The sequence below is a fragment of the Saccopteryx leptura genome, chromosome 1 (assembly GCF_036850995.1).
Source record: "Saccopteryx leptura isolate mSacLep1 chromosome 1, mSacLep1_pri_phased_curated, whole genome shotgun sequence".
Lineage (NCBI taxonomy): Eukaryota > Metazoa > Chordata > Mammalia > Chiroptera > Emballonuridae > Saccopteryx > Saccopteryx leptura.
The window spans coordinates 256729964-256747810 of NC_089503.1; the positions used below are offsets into that span (position 1 = coordinate 256729964).

General features: G+C 54.4%; 2 protein-coding genes across 4 annotated transcripts in view; both read right to left on the bottom strand.

Annotated features, from left to right (window-relative positions):
- The window catches only part of NFIX (nuclear factor I X), a 96440-nt gene extending 95432 nt beyond the window's left edge, over window positions 1–1008 (bottom strand). For 2 of the 3 annotated variants that reach the window (XM_066347808.1, XM_066347807.1), the window contains exon 1: window positions 659–1007. In XM_066347808.1, coding sequence (XP_066203905.1) covers window positions 659–685 — 27 coding nt within the window. In that variant the 5' untranslated portion in view covers window positions 686–1007. Of the gene's footprint in view, window positions 1–658 lie in introns of all 3 variants that reach the window. The other variant, XM_066347794.1, reaches the window with a different exon arrangement.
- A 12831-nt stretch (window positions 1009–13839) lies between these two features.
- DAND5 (DAN domain BMP antagonist family member 5) lies at window positions 13840–16724 on the bottom strand. Its single transcript, XM_066361046.1, has 2 exons — window positions 16398–16724; window positions 13840–14163 (listed from the first exon to the last, which is right to left on the bottom strand). The coding sequence occupies exons 1-2, from the start codon at window positions 16722–16724 to the stop codon at window positions 13918–13920; spliced, it is 573 nt and encodes a 190-aa protein (XP_066217143.1). The 3' UTR covers window positions 13840–13917.
- Window positions 16725–17847: the final 1123 nt, after the last annotated feature.

Below are 17847 nucleotides of genomic sequence, written 5' to 3' on the forward strand. Positions count from 1 at the left end.
ATACCTCCCTCTCCTCCTCTTCCCTCCCTTGCCCCTCCGAAATTTGGGAGCCCCGCCATTTTCTTAGCCCCGCTCCCATGTGAGGCCTGAACAAAGACTTTGGGGAGACGCCCGGGCCTCTCGGCCCGTCCCGGGCACCCCAGCCGCACACAGGGGCCGCTGCCACGCACGCCGGCCGCTGCCACCCTAGGGAAACGCTGCGCCTGCCCCTGGGAGCGCCACCGAATCCAGTCAACGCTCTGCGCCCTCCGGACCACCCCTTGCCACTCTTTCACCCTCGCAAACACTGCCAGAAGCCACGCTGTTCGGGTGCCGCCAGTGGCCCACAGGTCGGCGGGAGTCCCGTTGCCCAGCGAACCCCAGCCAAGCGCGCGTACGCACATACACATTCACACGCACTCCCGCTCCGGGGCATCGCCACGCACGCAGTCGGTTACCCCCCAAGACCCCAATAGGGGTCTGCCAGTGGCCAGGTTCGCACGCGCACGGTGGCGCCCGCACGCATGCCTGGACTCCCCGCAGCGCGGCTTGCACCCCTCGGCCGCCCGCAGGCTCACTCCCCCGGCCGCCGCGCGCCCCCTTTGCCCGCCCGCCCGCGCCGTCGGCCGGCCTCCTGCGCCCGCTTCCCTCCCCGGTCGCGCGGGGCGGCGGCCGGTACCTGGGTGAGGCAGTACGGGGAGTACATAGCTGGGCGCCCGGGCGAAAGCGCGGCGGCCGGCCGCGGCGAGGGGAGGCCCGGCAGGCGGCGGCCGCGCTCGGGCTCCGGCTCGGCTCCTCCGGCCTCCGCCGCGCGGCGCCCGCCCGACCCGCAGCCCCGCGCTTGCCGCTTGCAGGCTCGGCCCCGCCGGCTCCGGGGCCGCCGCCGCCGCCGCCGCGCTCGCCGCTGCCTCTCGCGTTCACTGCCGCCGCTGCCGCCGCCGCGCGTCTACTCCATGCCGCCGCCGCTCGGCCGGCCACCCTCGCCCGCCGCCGCCACCGCCGCCGCCGCGCTGTGAAAGTGAAAGTTTAGACAAAGTTTGGAAGCGGCGCACTCCGGGGAGAGGGAGCGGGCGGGCGGGAGGAGGGGCGCGGGGAGGGGCGGGCAGGCGGGGAGCGGCGGCCGGCGCGCGCGCGCGCGCGCACACACGCACGCACACACACACACACATACACACGCGCGAGCGCGCGGGGGCACACACAGTCAGGGCCACCGCGACACGTGTTGGTCTGCGTTCCAACGCTGACACAGCGGGGTTCGGACCCCACCGCACATGTCACGTACAGAACTCATTGCCACACGTTTCATGTTCCGACAACAAAGCACACGCAGATACCTACGCACACACAGCATGGACACATGCCCAGGCACACAATGCACACACGCACTCACACACCCACACACACCAAGATTAGGAAACTTACCCATGACCCACACACTGACATGCACATAGGCCCTCCCATCACATGATTATACCAGCACACACAAATTTCAATAAGGAACCGTGTTTAGACACACAGATACAGACAGATACACGCCAACATGGGCCTCACACACACACTGAGACCTACACACACCAGGGCCTGCGTGTACAGATTCACGCAGACACACTGACACAGACATGATCACACACCATACCTTGACATGCTCCAGACATTCAGCTCTTACACATGGACACACACAACACAAAGACAAAGCTACACCAAAATATCTTGGTAGTTGTGGCAATACAGAGGACACACCCAGGCACATAGAATGACAGTAATAAAGAGAAGATGCATTAACATGCCATCACACACACATACACACTATCAGACACCTGGATATACATGCCAAACAACACCAGGAATTCACTGACCCTAATGCAAAGATGCAAGGTGTCACTGATACAAAATGACATTGGCAGTCACAACAATACACATACACCACACACCTGATGCCTAGATATACCCTGGGCTTGGGACACACTGACCAACACTCGATACCCAGTCAACAGGCAATGCCCTTCAAAGAATCACCCAGCCATGCACACAGGCGCCACACATATGTACCCAGTCTCCTCCCACACACACATGGTACACACACTCATACTTTGCTCTGATCATGGACATACACAGATCTAGCAGGGGCTGCACAGCCAACCCACACGGAGAGAAAAGGGCATGTAGGCCTCCAGCACATGCACATACACCCTTGGTGAGGCTCCAATCCTTCAGGCAGGCACCTATACCATTTTCAGAGCAGAAAGGACCTGAAGGAGAGATGGTGCTGGGGGCCCTGGCATGGGGGCAGGGAGAGCCCTTGGGTGACCCCCATGGTGGGCGGGGATGTGGTGCCACAGCCCCCAGGCAACTCCTGCTGAGACAAAGCTCCCTCCTGCTGCCAGGTGCAGCCAGCACCTTCTTGCCCTCCTGGGCCAAGAAGCTGTGGCAATGCTTAGCTTTGCATTGTCTGTCAGAGGGGTGTTGGTGCCCAGGTGTGTGTGGGTGCATACATGTGTGTGTGTGTGTGTGTGTGTGTGTGTGTAAAAATATCCCTGAGGGGGAGTGCTCCTAGTCACATGAGATCATTGAAGCAGGGTGGCTGTAGTTGTGTCCTCAGGTATATAGGTGGGTCTGTCTGGGTGTCCTCTGGGGGAAAAGCCAGTCAGTGGACATCCAAGAGTCTCTTTGTGTGGACCAATGCTGTGTAGTGGTGATGTGGGTCTGGCTGTGTGCCTGGGAGGTGTCTGTGAGTCAGAGAGGGTGAGCATCTGCCAGGCCCTGTGCCAAGCATTGGGGTCATAGTGGAGACTAAGACAAAAGACCTGCCCCTGGAAGGCCAATATTCTAGTGGGAGTGTAGACAGGGTCTGGGTTTGAAAGGAAGTACTGGTGATGGGTCACCTGGATGAGCATGTATGTTTCAAGCTGATATGTGTGCATCAGCTCTCAGGGTCTTTCTATCCAAAATTGGCAGTGTGCACGACAAACCTGTGTATGTGTGGCAGGGATGTGGTCTCTCTGTGTGTCTGGGAGTGTATGTGGCCAAAGGGACAAGTTAAGTGTGTGAGGGTCCCAGTGTGTCTGTATGCATTCAGGGACTGTGTGGCAGAAAGTGTCCATAGGTCACTGGAAGTGTTTCTCTCTGTGGGTGATCCCTGTGAGTCTGAGGCAGTGATGAGGATCTATGTGTGCACAGGTGCGTGTGTGTCAGGGAGGGAGGGGCTCTGTGTCTTTGAAAAGGATGTTGTCCGCATTCTACAGGCTGTGTCGATGTGTGTGACTAAGAATGTGTGCAAGCGCGTGTGTCAGGAAGGGGGTCTCTGTGTGCCTGAGGATATGTTTGGGTAGTGTGTGTCTGTCATTCTGCGTGCTTGGGGGACTCTTTCCCGGGATCCCGCGGTCCAACCCGGCCTCCCGCCTGCGCCGCTGATGCAAGGCCTTGGCGGAGGGAATCGATACGTCCTTAAAAATTCAAGGGCTTCTCGTAAACAGAAACTTTTAACACCGTTTAAAGTTTCAGGGCCACCGCTGCTGCTGCCGCCGATGCAGGAGGAGGGCAAGGGGGAGGGGCAAAGGGGAGGAGTTGGAGAGGGGCGCCTAGGGAAAGGGGCGGGGTTGCATGGAGGATGCGGGAGGGGTGTAGGGAGGGGACTGGAGACTGTCAGAGGCTGAGGGAAGGGGACAGGAAAGGGATCTGAGGATTAAGAAGGGTTGAGGACCTGGATGTCTCAGGACAGGGGCAAGGCGGCAGACCCGAAGGGAGAGGGAAAAGGTGGGGGATGGGTGTAAAAGGGTCTGGGGACCTTTGAAGAGGCCCAAGAAAGACTGGAATGTCTAGCGGAAAGTGCTGGGGATAAGTGGGCCCAGAAGGGGTTTGGAGAGCCCAAAGGGGACCTTGGATGGCTAAGGGAAGAAGCAGAGAGATAGGTTTGGGATGGTGATGGGGTCTGTGTAAAGGGGACACTGGAGTAGTATGGGCCTGTAGGGGTCTTGAGGCGGGAACAGTGGGAAAAGTCTGGGGGGGGGAGGAAGAAATGGTGGAGGGGTTTGGAGTGTCTAAGACTTTGAGGTAGTTGGGGGATCACAAGCCAGATGGACCCTCCTTGGCTCTCTGCAAACAGCTACAAAGGGGGCATGTGGATCTGAAGCCTCCCACCTTGGGCCCAGTCCTTGCCTCACCTGCCTGCCTGTCCTCCTAGCCCTCTCCACCAGCTGTGCCAGACCCTGGGGCTGGGGCCTGCCCACCCCTTTGTCACCCTCCCAATCCTGCATCTGGTTCCAAACCTGGGCTCTGCTTGAACCCTCTCACATTCCCACTTCACACACACTCACACCACACTTGCACTTGCACACACACACAATCCTTCACTCATTCACATACACACTCATACCACAATATTCAACCTTGTATTCATAGACACACATGACACCGATCCTTCCATTCACACACACACATACACACAGGACACCCATCCTTTCTCTCACACACAGTCAGACAGACACACATAGACAGCATCCATACACACCCAAGATATTCATCTTCTATTCACATAGACAGAAACACACACAACATTCATTCTTCCTTAAGATCGTACACACAACATCCAGACACAAATACAACACCTATCCTTCTAATCAGACACACACACACAAACACATGCATCATTCATACATACATACAGGACAACTATCCTTCTATTCATACACAACACCCATCCTTTCTTTTATATATAGCTTCACACCACAACACCCTCCCTGTATGCACACACACACACTTCCTCACACACTTATACCACACCCACCCATATTCACACAAAACAGTTGCCCATGTTCACGCACATATCTGCACTTAGAATTTTCTCCATACACTCAGACCCCCCTCTATAACCACAACACCTCCACACACACATCTGTTTTGCTTCCCCCTCCACAGCTGCCATTGGGGAGAATTTTTATGGGGAGGCAGGGGGCTGCTCTGGAGGATACACATGCCCCCAACTCCCCCCCCAGAGCCCAGGTCTTAGAGCACACCTGGCCCTTGAGAAATCATGCGGGAGGGGCATTTCCAGGGTGCTGGGCACAGCTGAGATACCATAGCTGGAATCTACCACATTCCTCCATGCAGGGCTACCCACCTGGCTGTGGCTGGCAGCAGGTGTGTTCTTCCAATGCAGGTGTGTAGGGGGAGGAGGACGAAGGAAGAGTGAGAACTAGGTCTATAGCACTACCTAGCCAGGATGCGGGGGGGGGGGGGGGCGCTGAAACATGTGGGCTCTGGTAGCCATGTCCTGGCCACTGAAGTTGGGGGTCAGGCATCTCGGGAAAGGTGGCAAACATCTGGCACACAGGATAAGTGAAGAGCCAGGCTGTGGGAACTGCCAGAGTGGGGTTGGTGATGGAAAGATGGTTGCTCTAGGACCTTCCTGGCAAGACTGGGGATCCCCACTCCACAAGAAGGCCCAATGCCTCCCCTGACCAGACTGGTAGGCATGGTCTCTGCCCTAAGTCTGGGGTCCTAGCCTCATTCTCACTGCCCCAACTCCAGGCTGGGAGCCCCTAATGGGATCTGAACCAGAGCAGTCAGCCCCCACTCCCAAGGCACACCCATCTGGCCACCCCAGACCTTGTCACACACACACAAAATCACAAAGACACACAGTTGTACTCAGACTCACATACAGATCCTCCTTCTTCCCTGCGGGGGGGGGGGGTATATAAAATGTCCTAATCACGCACAGACACAGGATCACACAAAGATGCCATCACACATAATTCCAGAATAGCACGCGCACACACACAAAAAGCTGCAGAGACCTTCCCAGGGTTACCCATAGAGTGACACCAATGATAGCACACAGTCACATACTAAGACCCTCACCATCACATAGGCCCCCCATAGAGACTCAGATATACACTGATTTGCAAAGACACACCCAGACACAATTACATGGACTCCCAGAATCATACACTGAGACTAGTTAAACAGATACACACAAGGTCACACAGTCACATAGGGACACAAAATCTCACAGTACAAACACATTGGGTCATATAGATGCTCTCAAAATCATCCATAGATGTGGCACAAAGTCATGCAAAGTTATACAGACAATATACATACACATGGACACATAAGATCACTCATGGTCATAGTCACACACAGACAATTGGTCACATGACATTCATGCAAGCATTCCCAAACAACAAATGGGGACACACAGGCCAGCTCACAGCTGCACACAAGCTCCCACAGGTACACACTCTCACATGTGAGAGGCACACCCTGGCTAGAATGGAGGACAGGAGGGTAGGAAGGTCTCTGGTGGCTGCGCTGGTCTGGAGTCAAAGGGAAGGAGCTGGGGAAATGTTTCATTTGCAGTGAGCAGGAGACCCACCCCACCCACCCTGGAAACCTGGCCCTGGCTCCTGAATGGAGCCTCTGTAAGCTGCCACCAGAGAGGACGGCTGAGGGTGAGCTCGCTGCACCATGTCCCCAGCCAAGCCTCAGGGGCCACCCAGCCACATGCCAGGGCTCAGGCTGTAGTCCCTCAGCCCAGAGTAGCCCTCCCCAACCCGTCCCACTACATCTGGAGGCCAATTCCCAAACCCAAGCCCACAGGGAAGACAGAGGGGCAAGGTCCTGCCCCCTCTGGTATTAAATCCCCAGGTTTCCCTGTCTAAGGCCCAGTACATCCCCAAGATGGGCAGCTGCCAGTCCCATGCCACAAGGCCCCTCACTACAGCATGAAAGTATGACAGCCTGGCTGTATGTGGCAGTGTGGCTGAAGATGTGACAGTGTCATTGTGCGTGAGAATGTAGCTGGACTCCTGTGCAGCCTGGGGGTGGGGAGAGGCAGTCATAGCCTCTTGGCTCATGTCAGCACACGCACTCACTTTCACACACAAGTGTCATTGTCTCACTATTGGTCACACAGCCACGTACACAACCACCCTGTCTCATCTTCAGTCACAGTGTCACACACAACCACACTGTCATACATACACAGCCATGCTGTCACACCTTCAACCACACAGAGAACCACACTTACACCTTCAACCAGTGATACTGTCATACTGTCAGCCATGCTGCTACACACAGAAATACTGTCACACCCTCAAAGATTCTGGTCACACCTTCAGCCACATGGTTTCACACATCTTCATAGTTAGTCTGACACGCTGACCCTCACACTGTATCAGTGCCACAATGACCAGCAGAGGCATACTGATATTCTCTGGCTGGTGTTCCTACAGCTGTGCTAGCTATGTGGCCATACAGAGTCACCACCCCACTCAGTCACAAGACGGGAAGCAGATATGATCACTTCATCCCCATGGTGTGGCACACAGCTGTCCCTAGATCAATGTTTGAACCAAACCAGTCACCCAATAACACAACACACCCTTACAGCCATGGTGTCACAGAGCAGACAGCCAGAAGGTTCACTATAGAACTGCTCAAAGATACTCTGACCCAGGCTTAGGCCATCACTGTTGCAGGTGACAGATACACATCTCACACTGCCACACAACACCCATAGTCCCTGGACAGAGCTATAAGGAAACAAAGGGTGACAGCCACACCACCATTACAACTACTTCCTGTCACACAATAGGCATTCCCTCCAGTGGCTGTCACAACATTGAGACAGCTCCTTAGCTGTCCCAACAGGCAGTCAGGCATGCTAACATGGCCCCATGATAGTCACTAAGACACCCTCAGCCTCTAGCTGTAGAGACAGGAACAGGCCCATGCTGTCACCCCCTTCCCTGCTGCATGAAGAGCAGGGAGGGGGGCTAATGGATGTGCAGCTGTCAGCAGTGGGTGCCAGCCCCCACTTCATGAATATTCATCATATGGGGCTCTCCTGAACCTGTGGGGAGTTGGAGGTCCCAGACAGCTGGGCACCCCCTTCTGTGCCAGGAGGCCCTCAAGTGAGGAGGGCTCAGCCAGGCCCCAGCAGTCCCCAGAACCAACTCCCAGCCTCACACATAAGCACACACGAGTTTATGAACACGGAACCCCCGCAGACACACAAACAACAGTTACAAAAACTTATAACCACACCCTAAAACACAGCCATCCGCCATCACACACACACACACCAGGCATGCTAACACAGGCACACAGTCAAATGAACTCACAATCACAAATACATAATCCCATCCAAACCACAGATACCCCCCATCTCTCTCTGTCTCTCTTACACCCAGCCCTCAACCATGCAAACACAAACCCTAGGCATGCAAACACAGGAGCACACAAACACCAGGGCATATGACCACAAAAACACATACACCATCATACCCAAACTACAGACACCATTAGACACCATTACACATTGGCATGAAAATATACACACACACATTTCCAAATACATGGGCATACAGTCACCCCTAAACTAGAACCAGCTACTTTTCATAAAACACCCACACACATATGCAAACACTGACCCACAAATTCGCACACAGTCCCACTGACTCTCAAATGTACTCACATACAACCACCCTAAAGAGCACCTTCACTCACCCACCATCACACACACACACACACACACGCACGCACGCACGCACACACATGCACACACCGATCTCATTCTGCTCACCCCTGACGGTTTACAGAAGGAGAAACTGAGGTACTGAGTGGCTGAAGGCCCCTTGAAGAATGCCCCTCCTGACTCAGGGCAGAGGCTGCGGCCGGGCGCCCCCTGCCGGCCTGGCCCCTCCAAGAGCGCGCAGGGAAGCGACAGACGGGGCGGGCACGCGCCTGACGTAACCATAGTATCCTCTAGGCACGCGCAGCCGGGGCGGGGAGGGCGGGGAGGGCGGGGCGGGCGCGTTGCCATGGCGCCGGAGTGCCGCGTGAATAGGGCATTGTTCGCTGCAGCGCCCGGCGCCCGGGCCGGCTGTCCTAGACCCACCCGGACCTACTCGGGCCAGCAGAGATAGGTAGAGACAGAGATGGGGAGAGACAAAGATGGAAAGAGATAAGAAAAGGAGAGACAAGAGATGAGGAGAGAGAGATAGCTGTATATGGGGGAAGAAAGACACTGAGTAGCCAAGACGGAGAGACAGAGACAGGAAGAGACAAGGGATGGGAGAGATCTGCGAGATGGAGAGAAATGCACCAATAAGGAGGGACAGACACAGGGACAGAACCAAGGAGAGGCAGAGCCCAGGGTTGAGATGAGGGCTGGGGTGGGAGACAGGGCAGGAACAGCCAGCCAGCCAACAAGTAGGGAGCCCACTGTGCCCTGTGCTGTGCCTGGCAACGGAACTAGGCAAAGAACCAGGACCCCCAAACAAAGTCGGAGACACTAAGAAATAGGAGGAGACCTAGCAAGAGGGAGGGTCAGAGATACCAGGAAGGGAATGGAATGAGTGCTCTGAGGGTTTCAGGTCCCACCCACCCAGTCCTTCCTCCAATCCCCTTTAGAAAACATGTCTCCCCCAGTTTGACATTCTTAGAGGGCACACCTTTTTCCTACACATCTTCACACACCCACTGACAAGACACCAGCAACATAGCTAACTAGTCTTGAGGATGCTGCCCCAGACACACCAAGACACCCTCATGGATCCAGTGACACCTACAGATACACCCACAAACACCCAGTGACACAATCATGGTCAGTCAGACACACCCATATGACAGGGACTCCTACCCCACACCAGAGTGACACAGTTATAGATATGGCCCTATGTCTCAAGAGGACCCTGCCAGACACATGGTCTCAGTCACATGGCCACACACCGCACGAGCTCACACACCACAGAACACTGCCATATGTGGCCACCCCAGACACATGGTGCACTCTCACACCTACACACTCATTGACACTGCCCCATGACACATGGGCTTTTTACATTCTGCTTTTGACCCAACAACTTGGCGCCCAGGCCCCAGACCCAACTTGGGGGCTCTGTGGGGATGCTGGGCCCAGTTCTCCGTGTTTGACAGATACCAGTCACCAGCCCAGATGGGAAGAGGTAGGGTGGGAAGTGAAGCCTCACCTCTTTCCCCTCAAAGGGCTGGATCAGGGCCTGACCTGTGGTGGCGCAATGGGTAAAAGCGTGGACCTGGAACGCTGAGGTCGCCGGTTTGAAAACCCAGGCTTGCCTGGTCAAGGCACATATGGGAGTTGATGCTTCCTGCTCCTCCCTCTGTTCTTTCTATCTCTTTCCTCTCTCTGTCTCTTTCTCTCTCTGTGTCTCCTCTCTCTAAAAAAAATGAATAAATAAAAATGTGAAAAAAATAAATAAAACAAACAAAACAAACAAAAAAAAGGGTTGGATCAAGCCAGGCCAGGGTTGTCCCCTACTCCTCCAGTTCTGAGTCATCTGGGCCCAAATCTGGACCAAGGGTGTCCCCTGGTGGCCATGTGTGGTCTCTGCACCTACCAGGTCAGGGTGTGGGGTCAACACAGAAGGGCAGAGAGGACAGGACCAGACTCAACATCCAGAACCCAGAAACCGGAAGCCAGGGTTTGAAAGCCAGAATTCAGTGCCTGGAATCCAGATCCCAGAATCTGAACCTAGATTCCCAGATACCAAGATCTACAATCCAGATCCAAGAACTGGGGACCTAGAATCTAAAAATCCAGGTCCAACCTGACCAGGCAGTGATGCAGTGGATAGAGCATCAGACTGGGATGCAGAGGACCCAGGTTCAAAACCTCAAGGTCACCAGCTTAAGTGCAGGCTCACCAGATTGAGCGCAGGGTCACTGGCTTAAGCGCTTGAGTGTTAGATCATAGACATGAGCCTGTGGTCGCTGGCTTGAAGCCCAAGGTTTGCTGTCTTGAGTTCAAGGTCGCTAGCTTGAGCAAGGAGTCACTTGCTCTCCTGTAGGCCCCCGGTCAAGGCACAAATGAGAAAGCAATCAATGAGAAAGCAATCAACTAAGGTGCCACAACAAAGAATTGATGCTTCCTTTCTCTCTCCCTTTCTGTCTGTCTGTCCCTGTCTGTCCCTTTCTCTGACTCTTTCTGTCTCTGTGGAAAATAAATAAAATAATAAAATAAAATCCAGGTCCAGCCCTGATATTTCAGTTGGTTAGACTAGAGCATTGTCTAGATATGCCCAAGTTGTGGGTTCCATCCCTGGTCAGGGCACATACAATAAATAATCAACCAATGAATGCATAAATAAATGGAACAACAAAATTGATGTTTCTTTTTCATTCTCTGTTTTTCTCTCTCTTTCATTCTCCTTTTTTCTCTCTCTAAAATCAATTAAAAATTTAAAAATAAAATAAAATCCAGGTCCAAGTACCCAGAATCCAAAAGTATAGATCATGTCCTGAGTATCTAGAATTGAGGGCTCAGAATCCAGATCCAAGAACCCAGACCCCAGAGCCCTCCTCAGAGCCAGCCCCTGCCTTTCCTAAACCCTCAGATTAGAGCAGGGCAGCAGGGATGGGTGAGGCAGGAACCATCTGAAGGGTCAGGAAAGGAGCCCTGCAGTGACCACACAGAGCCTCTCCTAGCTGCTGCCCCCATGTGTTTACACACATGCACACACATACTTCAACAGAATCTTACACACAGACCCACATGCCCAAACATATACCCTGTGACCATCAGAGGGACAGCACCACATACACTCTCAGATGGGCACACACACACACACACACATTACACACACCATCACCCAAAGACCCCTGAACCCACAATTCACTCCTCTCCTAGCACACATACACACACTCATCCAGGTACCCACACGATCTCAGTGCTGTTGCCACCCCCAAACATCCCACCAAACTTGGACACATAGCTACCACACTCAGAAACACACAAACACCCAGACTCCCAGCCCAATACTCAGACATGCTCACCAAATTGTGCAGGCTGGTGCACATACACACACACACACACACACACAAATATACACAAACTCCCCTAAGCAGAGAGAAGCTGCCTTGGCAGCCACAAAGCCCCTGGGAACTAGACCCCCAGGACAGGGCTTGTCATGCACCCCTGTGCCCACCCTAGCCCTCCCCTTCCTAGCCGGCTGGCAGGCTTTAATACAGATGCCAAACTCATAATTGTAACTGAGGGTGACAGGGTCACCTTGAGCCCCAGATGCTCGCGTGGTGACAGATGGCGTTGGCAAACCTGATTAGCAGCCCCTGTGCCAGCGCCTGTGGCACCTGCATCCTCACCCCTCCCCCGCTTCCCCAGCACTCATTACCCACCCATTAATGGGCCTGGAAAGTGGGGGTGGGGGCCGGTTGGCACTGCCCAAGAGGGGGCAGGGATGCCGGCAGCCCCCCTGGCACCAAGGTTCCCAGCTGGCTCCCCAGCTGGCAGGAGGTGGGCACAGCTGAAAGGGAGTAGAAGCAGGCATCTCATATGCCTGCCAGAGAGAGGGGTACCCGTGGTGCCAAGGCTGAGCTACCCACTCAGATGCAGCCTGAGGTTTGGCACAGGACCCTGGAGGGAGGGGAGAGAGCACACCCCTCCTCCGTGGGCCACTCATGACCCCCCCCCCTCCATCCCAAGCCCTTGGAGCAGGGCCTTGGGAGCTGCCCACCTGGCCTGTTCCCACTTCTCTGTGCTGGCCTGTGGGGTCAGAGGTCATGGGCTCCCACGCCTGACTGGCTCATTTGTTTCCTCAGGTCTCCTCCTCTTGCTCCCCTCACCTGGAGCCTGAGGCAGGAAGAGGGCTGAGGGGGCCCCCTGGCCAACCCCCACCCTGCGCTCCAGGGAGCATTTGGAGGCAACCCTGACAGCGCCACATGTCCCTGTGTCTGTGCCAGACGGGCCCATCTGCTAAGGCCCTGGTTCCAGACACCCAAAGCCAGGCTGCCCTCGTCCGCTGCAGACCCTGCACCCAACTCAGGGGGAGCACTCCAATGCCTACATTCCACAGGGCCACCCACTCCCAGGGAACTCCAGCTGTAGGAACAAACACACACACACATACACACAATCGGACTCGTCCAACCTTTATGGTTCCTACAGAACGCCACGCGGACGTGGGGCTGTTTGAGGACTGGGGTGGGGAGCTGGAGCACCTAGACCCAGCCTCTTACTTGGGAAGCCCAGGTTTCCCCCAGTAGCTACATCTGCCTACCAGCCTTGGTTTCTTGGGATCCTTAGACAAGGATCTCCTGGTCGGGGTGGGGTCATCTGTTCTCCCTGCAGTTGGGAGTGTGTCTTTAACTCATCAGTGAGAGGAGGTATAGCGTGGTGGTTAAAAGCAGGCACCACATTGCCTTGGGTTCAAATGCTGGCTCTGATATGTACTACTGAGTGAGTTGCTTTGCCTCATGGGCCTCAGTTTCCTTCCCTATAAAACAGGGTGATACCGTCTGACCAGATGCTGGCACAGTGGATAGAGCATTGGACTGGGATGCGGAGGACCCAGGTTCAAAACCCCAAGGTCCCCAGCTTGAATGCATGCTCATTTGGTTTGAGCAAGGCTCACCAGCTTGAGCCCAAGGTTGCTGGCTTGAGCAAGGGGTCACTCGGTCTGATGTAGCCCCATGGTCAAGGCATATATGAGAAAGCAATCAATGAGCAACTAAGGTGCCGCAACGAAGTATTGATGCTTCTCATCTCTCTCCTTTCCTGTCTGTCTGTCCCTATCTATCCCTCTGTCTCTCTCTGTCTCTGTCAATGTCTCAAAACAAACAAACAAAAAACCAGGGTGATATCTCTGTCATTGGACAACTCTGAGGATGACACAAGTAAGTATGTGTCAAACGCTTAGAGTGAGGCCTAGCCAACAGGGAGCGCTCAGTAAGTGTGTACTGTGTCTATGAGTGGGTCCACCGCTATGGCTGAGGGTATGTCTGGTGTCCCAGGGTGCAGGGTGAGGACTTGGGAGGCCCATATGGCTTTTTTGGTCTCTTTGACCCAGTGTACATAATCCAGGTCGGCGTCTTTCTCAGCCTGACTTCCCACATCTCTCCAAGGTACACATGTCTGTGTGTCAGTCCATGATGCTTAGCTCATGCCTTTGGGCTGCACTGACACCTCTCAACCAGCACTGTGGATGTCTTCAACCGCCGACGAGAGACTGGGCTGCCCACCCAACACCACAGGAACACAGGTACCCAACGCCTCCGAGCGGGCACACAGCTGTTGCAGAGGACAAGAGGGTCAGGATCCACACCAGGCACGTAGAGTGAGGAGCAGTGGCCAAAGCAGAGATGATTACGGAGGTGCTTGACCGTGCATCCCGGCCGGGAGAGTACCTGGGGCCAGAGGCAGGGAGACAGGTCAAGGGCAGTGGAGGCTGAGACCAGAGTAATAATCGCCCACCTACTTCTACCTCACCTAGAGAAGCAAGGATGCTTGGGCTCAAATCCTGATTGCCATCTGCTGGCTGTGTGACTTGGGGTAAGTTGCTCAACCTCACTGGGCACAGTTTGCTCACCTGTGAAATCACTGAAGTTCAACCACGGAAAAAAAGAAACCGCCCTAGGCCATTCAACAGAGAAGATTAATACAGAGAAGGGCTGTGGAACAGCAGAAAGGGGCGGCATTACAGGAACCTGGGTGGGTTACACAGAAAGCCTTTAGCCTATTACCTGGCACACAGTCAGTGCTTAATGTTAGTTCCTTCTATGATCCCCTCCAACTGACTGGATCTATCAATTCACCCCCAATCATGGCCCTTCTCTGTTTAAACCCTGCACTCCCATCTCTGCCCCTCTCCCTGCTACCCTTCCCCTCACTGCCCCAGCCACCCTCACTTCTGCTCTGAGTTACAAAGAAATCAACAATTAAGGCAGACCCTGGTACACCAGGCTCCAAAGCCTGGCCCATAAATAAGACACGGTATGGTTTCCTACAGCCATTATGGCGCACCAACTGAATGCAACCGTAAGAGTGCTGCCTATCTTCCTCTCATTCAGGTGGCACAAAAGTGCTTAGGAGGCAGGTACTACTATTGTTCATCATTCAACAGATGCTGAGCCCCTGCTGTATGCTTGGCTCTACTCTGCAGCCTAGGGATGGGAATACAGAGTGAATAATATACATATATAAAAATTCCTGCCCTGAGCCCTGGCCAGTTGGCTCAGCGGTAGAGCGTCGGCTTGGCGTGCAGGAGTCCTGGGTTCGATTCCCGGCCAGGGCACACAAGAGAGGCGCCCATCTGCTTCTCCACCCCTCCCCCTCTCCTTCCTCTCTGTCTCTCTCTTCCCCTCCCGTAGCCAAGGCTCCATTGGAGCAAAGTTTGCCCGGGCGCTGAGAATGGCTCTGTGGCCTCTGCCTCAGGTGCTAGAATGGCTCTGGTTGCAACAGAGCGATGCCCCAGATGGACAGAGCATTGCCCCCTGGTGGGCATGCCGGGTGGATCCCGGTCAGGCACATGCGGGAGTCTGTCTGACTGCTTCCCTGTTTCCAGCTTCGGAAAAATGAAAAAAAAAAAAAATTCCTGCCCTGGTGGAATAGACATTCTACTGAGGAAGACAGATGATAAATGCAATTATAGAATTGATTTCACTTTTTAGGTGATGATGTATACTACAGTGAGAAATAAAGCAGAAAAGGGAAGAATGGGGTGGGAGATGCTGTCAGAGAGAGACAGAGAGAGAATCAGAGAGAGAAACAGATAGGGACAGACAGACAGGAACGGAGAGAGATGAAAAGCATCAATCATTAGTTTTTTGTTGTGACACCTTAGTTGTTCATTGATTGCTTTCTCATATGTGCCTTGACCGCGGGCCTTCAGCAGACTGAGTAACCCCTTGCTCAAGCCAGCAACCTTGGGTTCAAGCTGGTGAACTCTGCTCAAACCAGATGAGCCCGCACTCAAACTGGCGACCTCGGGGTCTCGAACCTGGGTCCTCCGCATCCCAGTCTGACACTCTATCCAATGTGCCACCACCTGGTCAGGTGAGGTGCTGCATTTTTATAAAACCATTTGAGTAAAAACTAAAGGAGCCATAGAATGTCAGAGCACGGGGAGGTGCTAGAGGCAAAGGAACAGCCAGTGGTGTATAACATTGGCGTGTCTGTGGGAAAGTAAGGAGGCAGGTATGGCAGGAGCACAGTGAACAAGGTGGAGATGGGAGGAAATGAAAGCAGGTAGGAGACAAGCAGGTGGTGCAGGGCCTTGTCACCGTGGGAAGAACTTGGGCGTTTGCTCTGGGTGAGGAGGGAGCCATGGAGGGTTCTGAGCAAAGGAGGGACATGACCTGACTCAGGAGCTTGCTCACGGGTGTCCTCTGGCCACTAAATGGAAAAATAGACTTGGAGGACAGGGTAGTGATAGCAGAAGCTGGGAGAACAGGATAGGAGCAAGTGCTTTGGCCACGATGGGAGAGACAAGCTCCATTTTAATAAAGGAGGAAACTGAGAATCAGAAACAGTTAAGTAAAGGATGCAGGACTTGATTCCAAATTCCAAATCTGGCAGCACAGCCCGTGTTCTCTGCCAATGCTGAGACCCAGCCCTCTCCTTCCCCCACCCACATACTCACCTGAGTGAAGGGCACAGCCTTGCACATCTCCTGGGCCACTTCCTGAGGGCCCAGTGGGAGAGACATGGTGGCAGCCACCTCCTGTCCATGCTGCAGCTTGTCTGTCCCCATATGTCCAGTTTTCTGCAGGTCCAAGAAGGCCCTCCAGCTGCTGAAGGCAGAGAAGGGCATGGGGGAGGCCAGGGCCCCTTGGCCCAGAGTTCGGGTCTGATTGGTGGCAGCCCAGTGCTGGTGTAGGAGGCCCTGGGGTCCAGGCCTCCCCAAGCCTGTGCGTAGCCAGGCTCCACTGAAGAGGCTCAGGAGAGTGGTCAGCTGGCAGAGGAGCATCTGTTTGTCCATCTGGGACTGGGCTCAGGGTCCTGGGCAGTCGACCTTGCTGTCTGGTGAGTGGAGTCTGGAACCCACCAGACCCACTTTTAATGGCCTGCCCCCCAACCTGGGCAGCCTGGGAGGTGCCTCTGCAAACTCCAGAGTAAACCCAGACCTGCTGGATTCCCACCCCTCCCCCCAGCCTGGGAGGGGACCTGGGGGCTAGGGCTGCTGGTGTGTGGGCTGGGGGACCAGGAAAGGCAAGTCCACAGACAAGGGCTTGGGAACAATGCTAGAGTCCCTAAGGGTTCTGTACTTGCTTTAGGGCCCCATTCATCCATTTAGCAAAACCAAAATTTGCAGTTAATCCCAGCATTGCAACTTCCTGGCTGTGCAACCTTGGTCAAGTCTCTTAACCACTCTGGTTCTCAGCTTCCTCTTCTGGAATATGGAGACAATAACAATCCTGCCTGACCGGTGGTGGCACAGTGGATACAGCATCAACCTGGGGCACTGATGTCCCAGATTCCAAATCCTGAGGTTACCAATTTGAGCATAAGCTCGTCAGCTTGAGCATGAGGTTGCCGGCTTGAGTGTGGAATCATTGAAATGATACCATGGGCCCTGGCTGGTTGGTTCAGCAGTAGAGTGTCGGTCTGGCGTGTGGAAGTCCCGGGTTCAATACCTGGCCGGGGCACACAGGAGAAGTGCCCATATGCTTCTCCACCCTCCCCCCTCTCCTTTCTCTCTATCTCTCTCTTCCCCTCCCACAGCCAAGGCTCCATGGAGCTAAGCTGGCCCCAGCGCTGAGGATGCTTTGGATTGCAGGGGAGCAACACCTCAGAGGGGCTGAGCATAGGCCCCCTGGTGGGCATGCCAGGTGGATCCCAGTCGGGAGCATGCAGGAGTCTGTCTGTCTGCCCCCCACCCACACTTTGGAAAAATACCAAAAAAAAATAAAAATAGAGAAATGATACCATGGTCGCTGGCTTGAGCAAGGGCTCACTGGCTTGTCACGTATGAGAAGCAATCAGTGAACAACTAAAGTGACGCAACTATGAGTTGATGCTTCTCATTTCTCTCCCTTCCTGTCTCTCTCTCACGCGTGCTTAAAAAATGAAAATAAAATAACAGTCTTTAC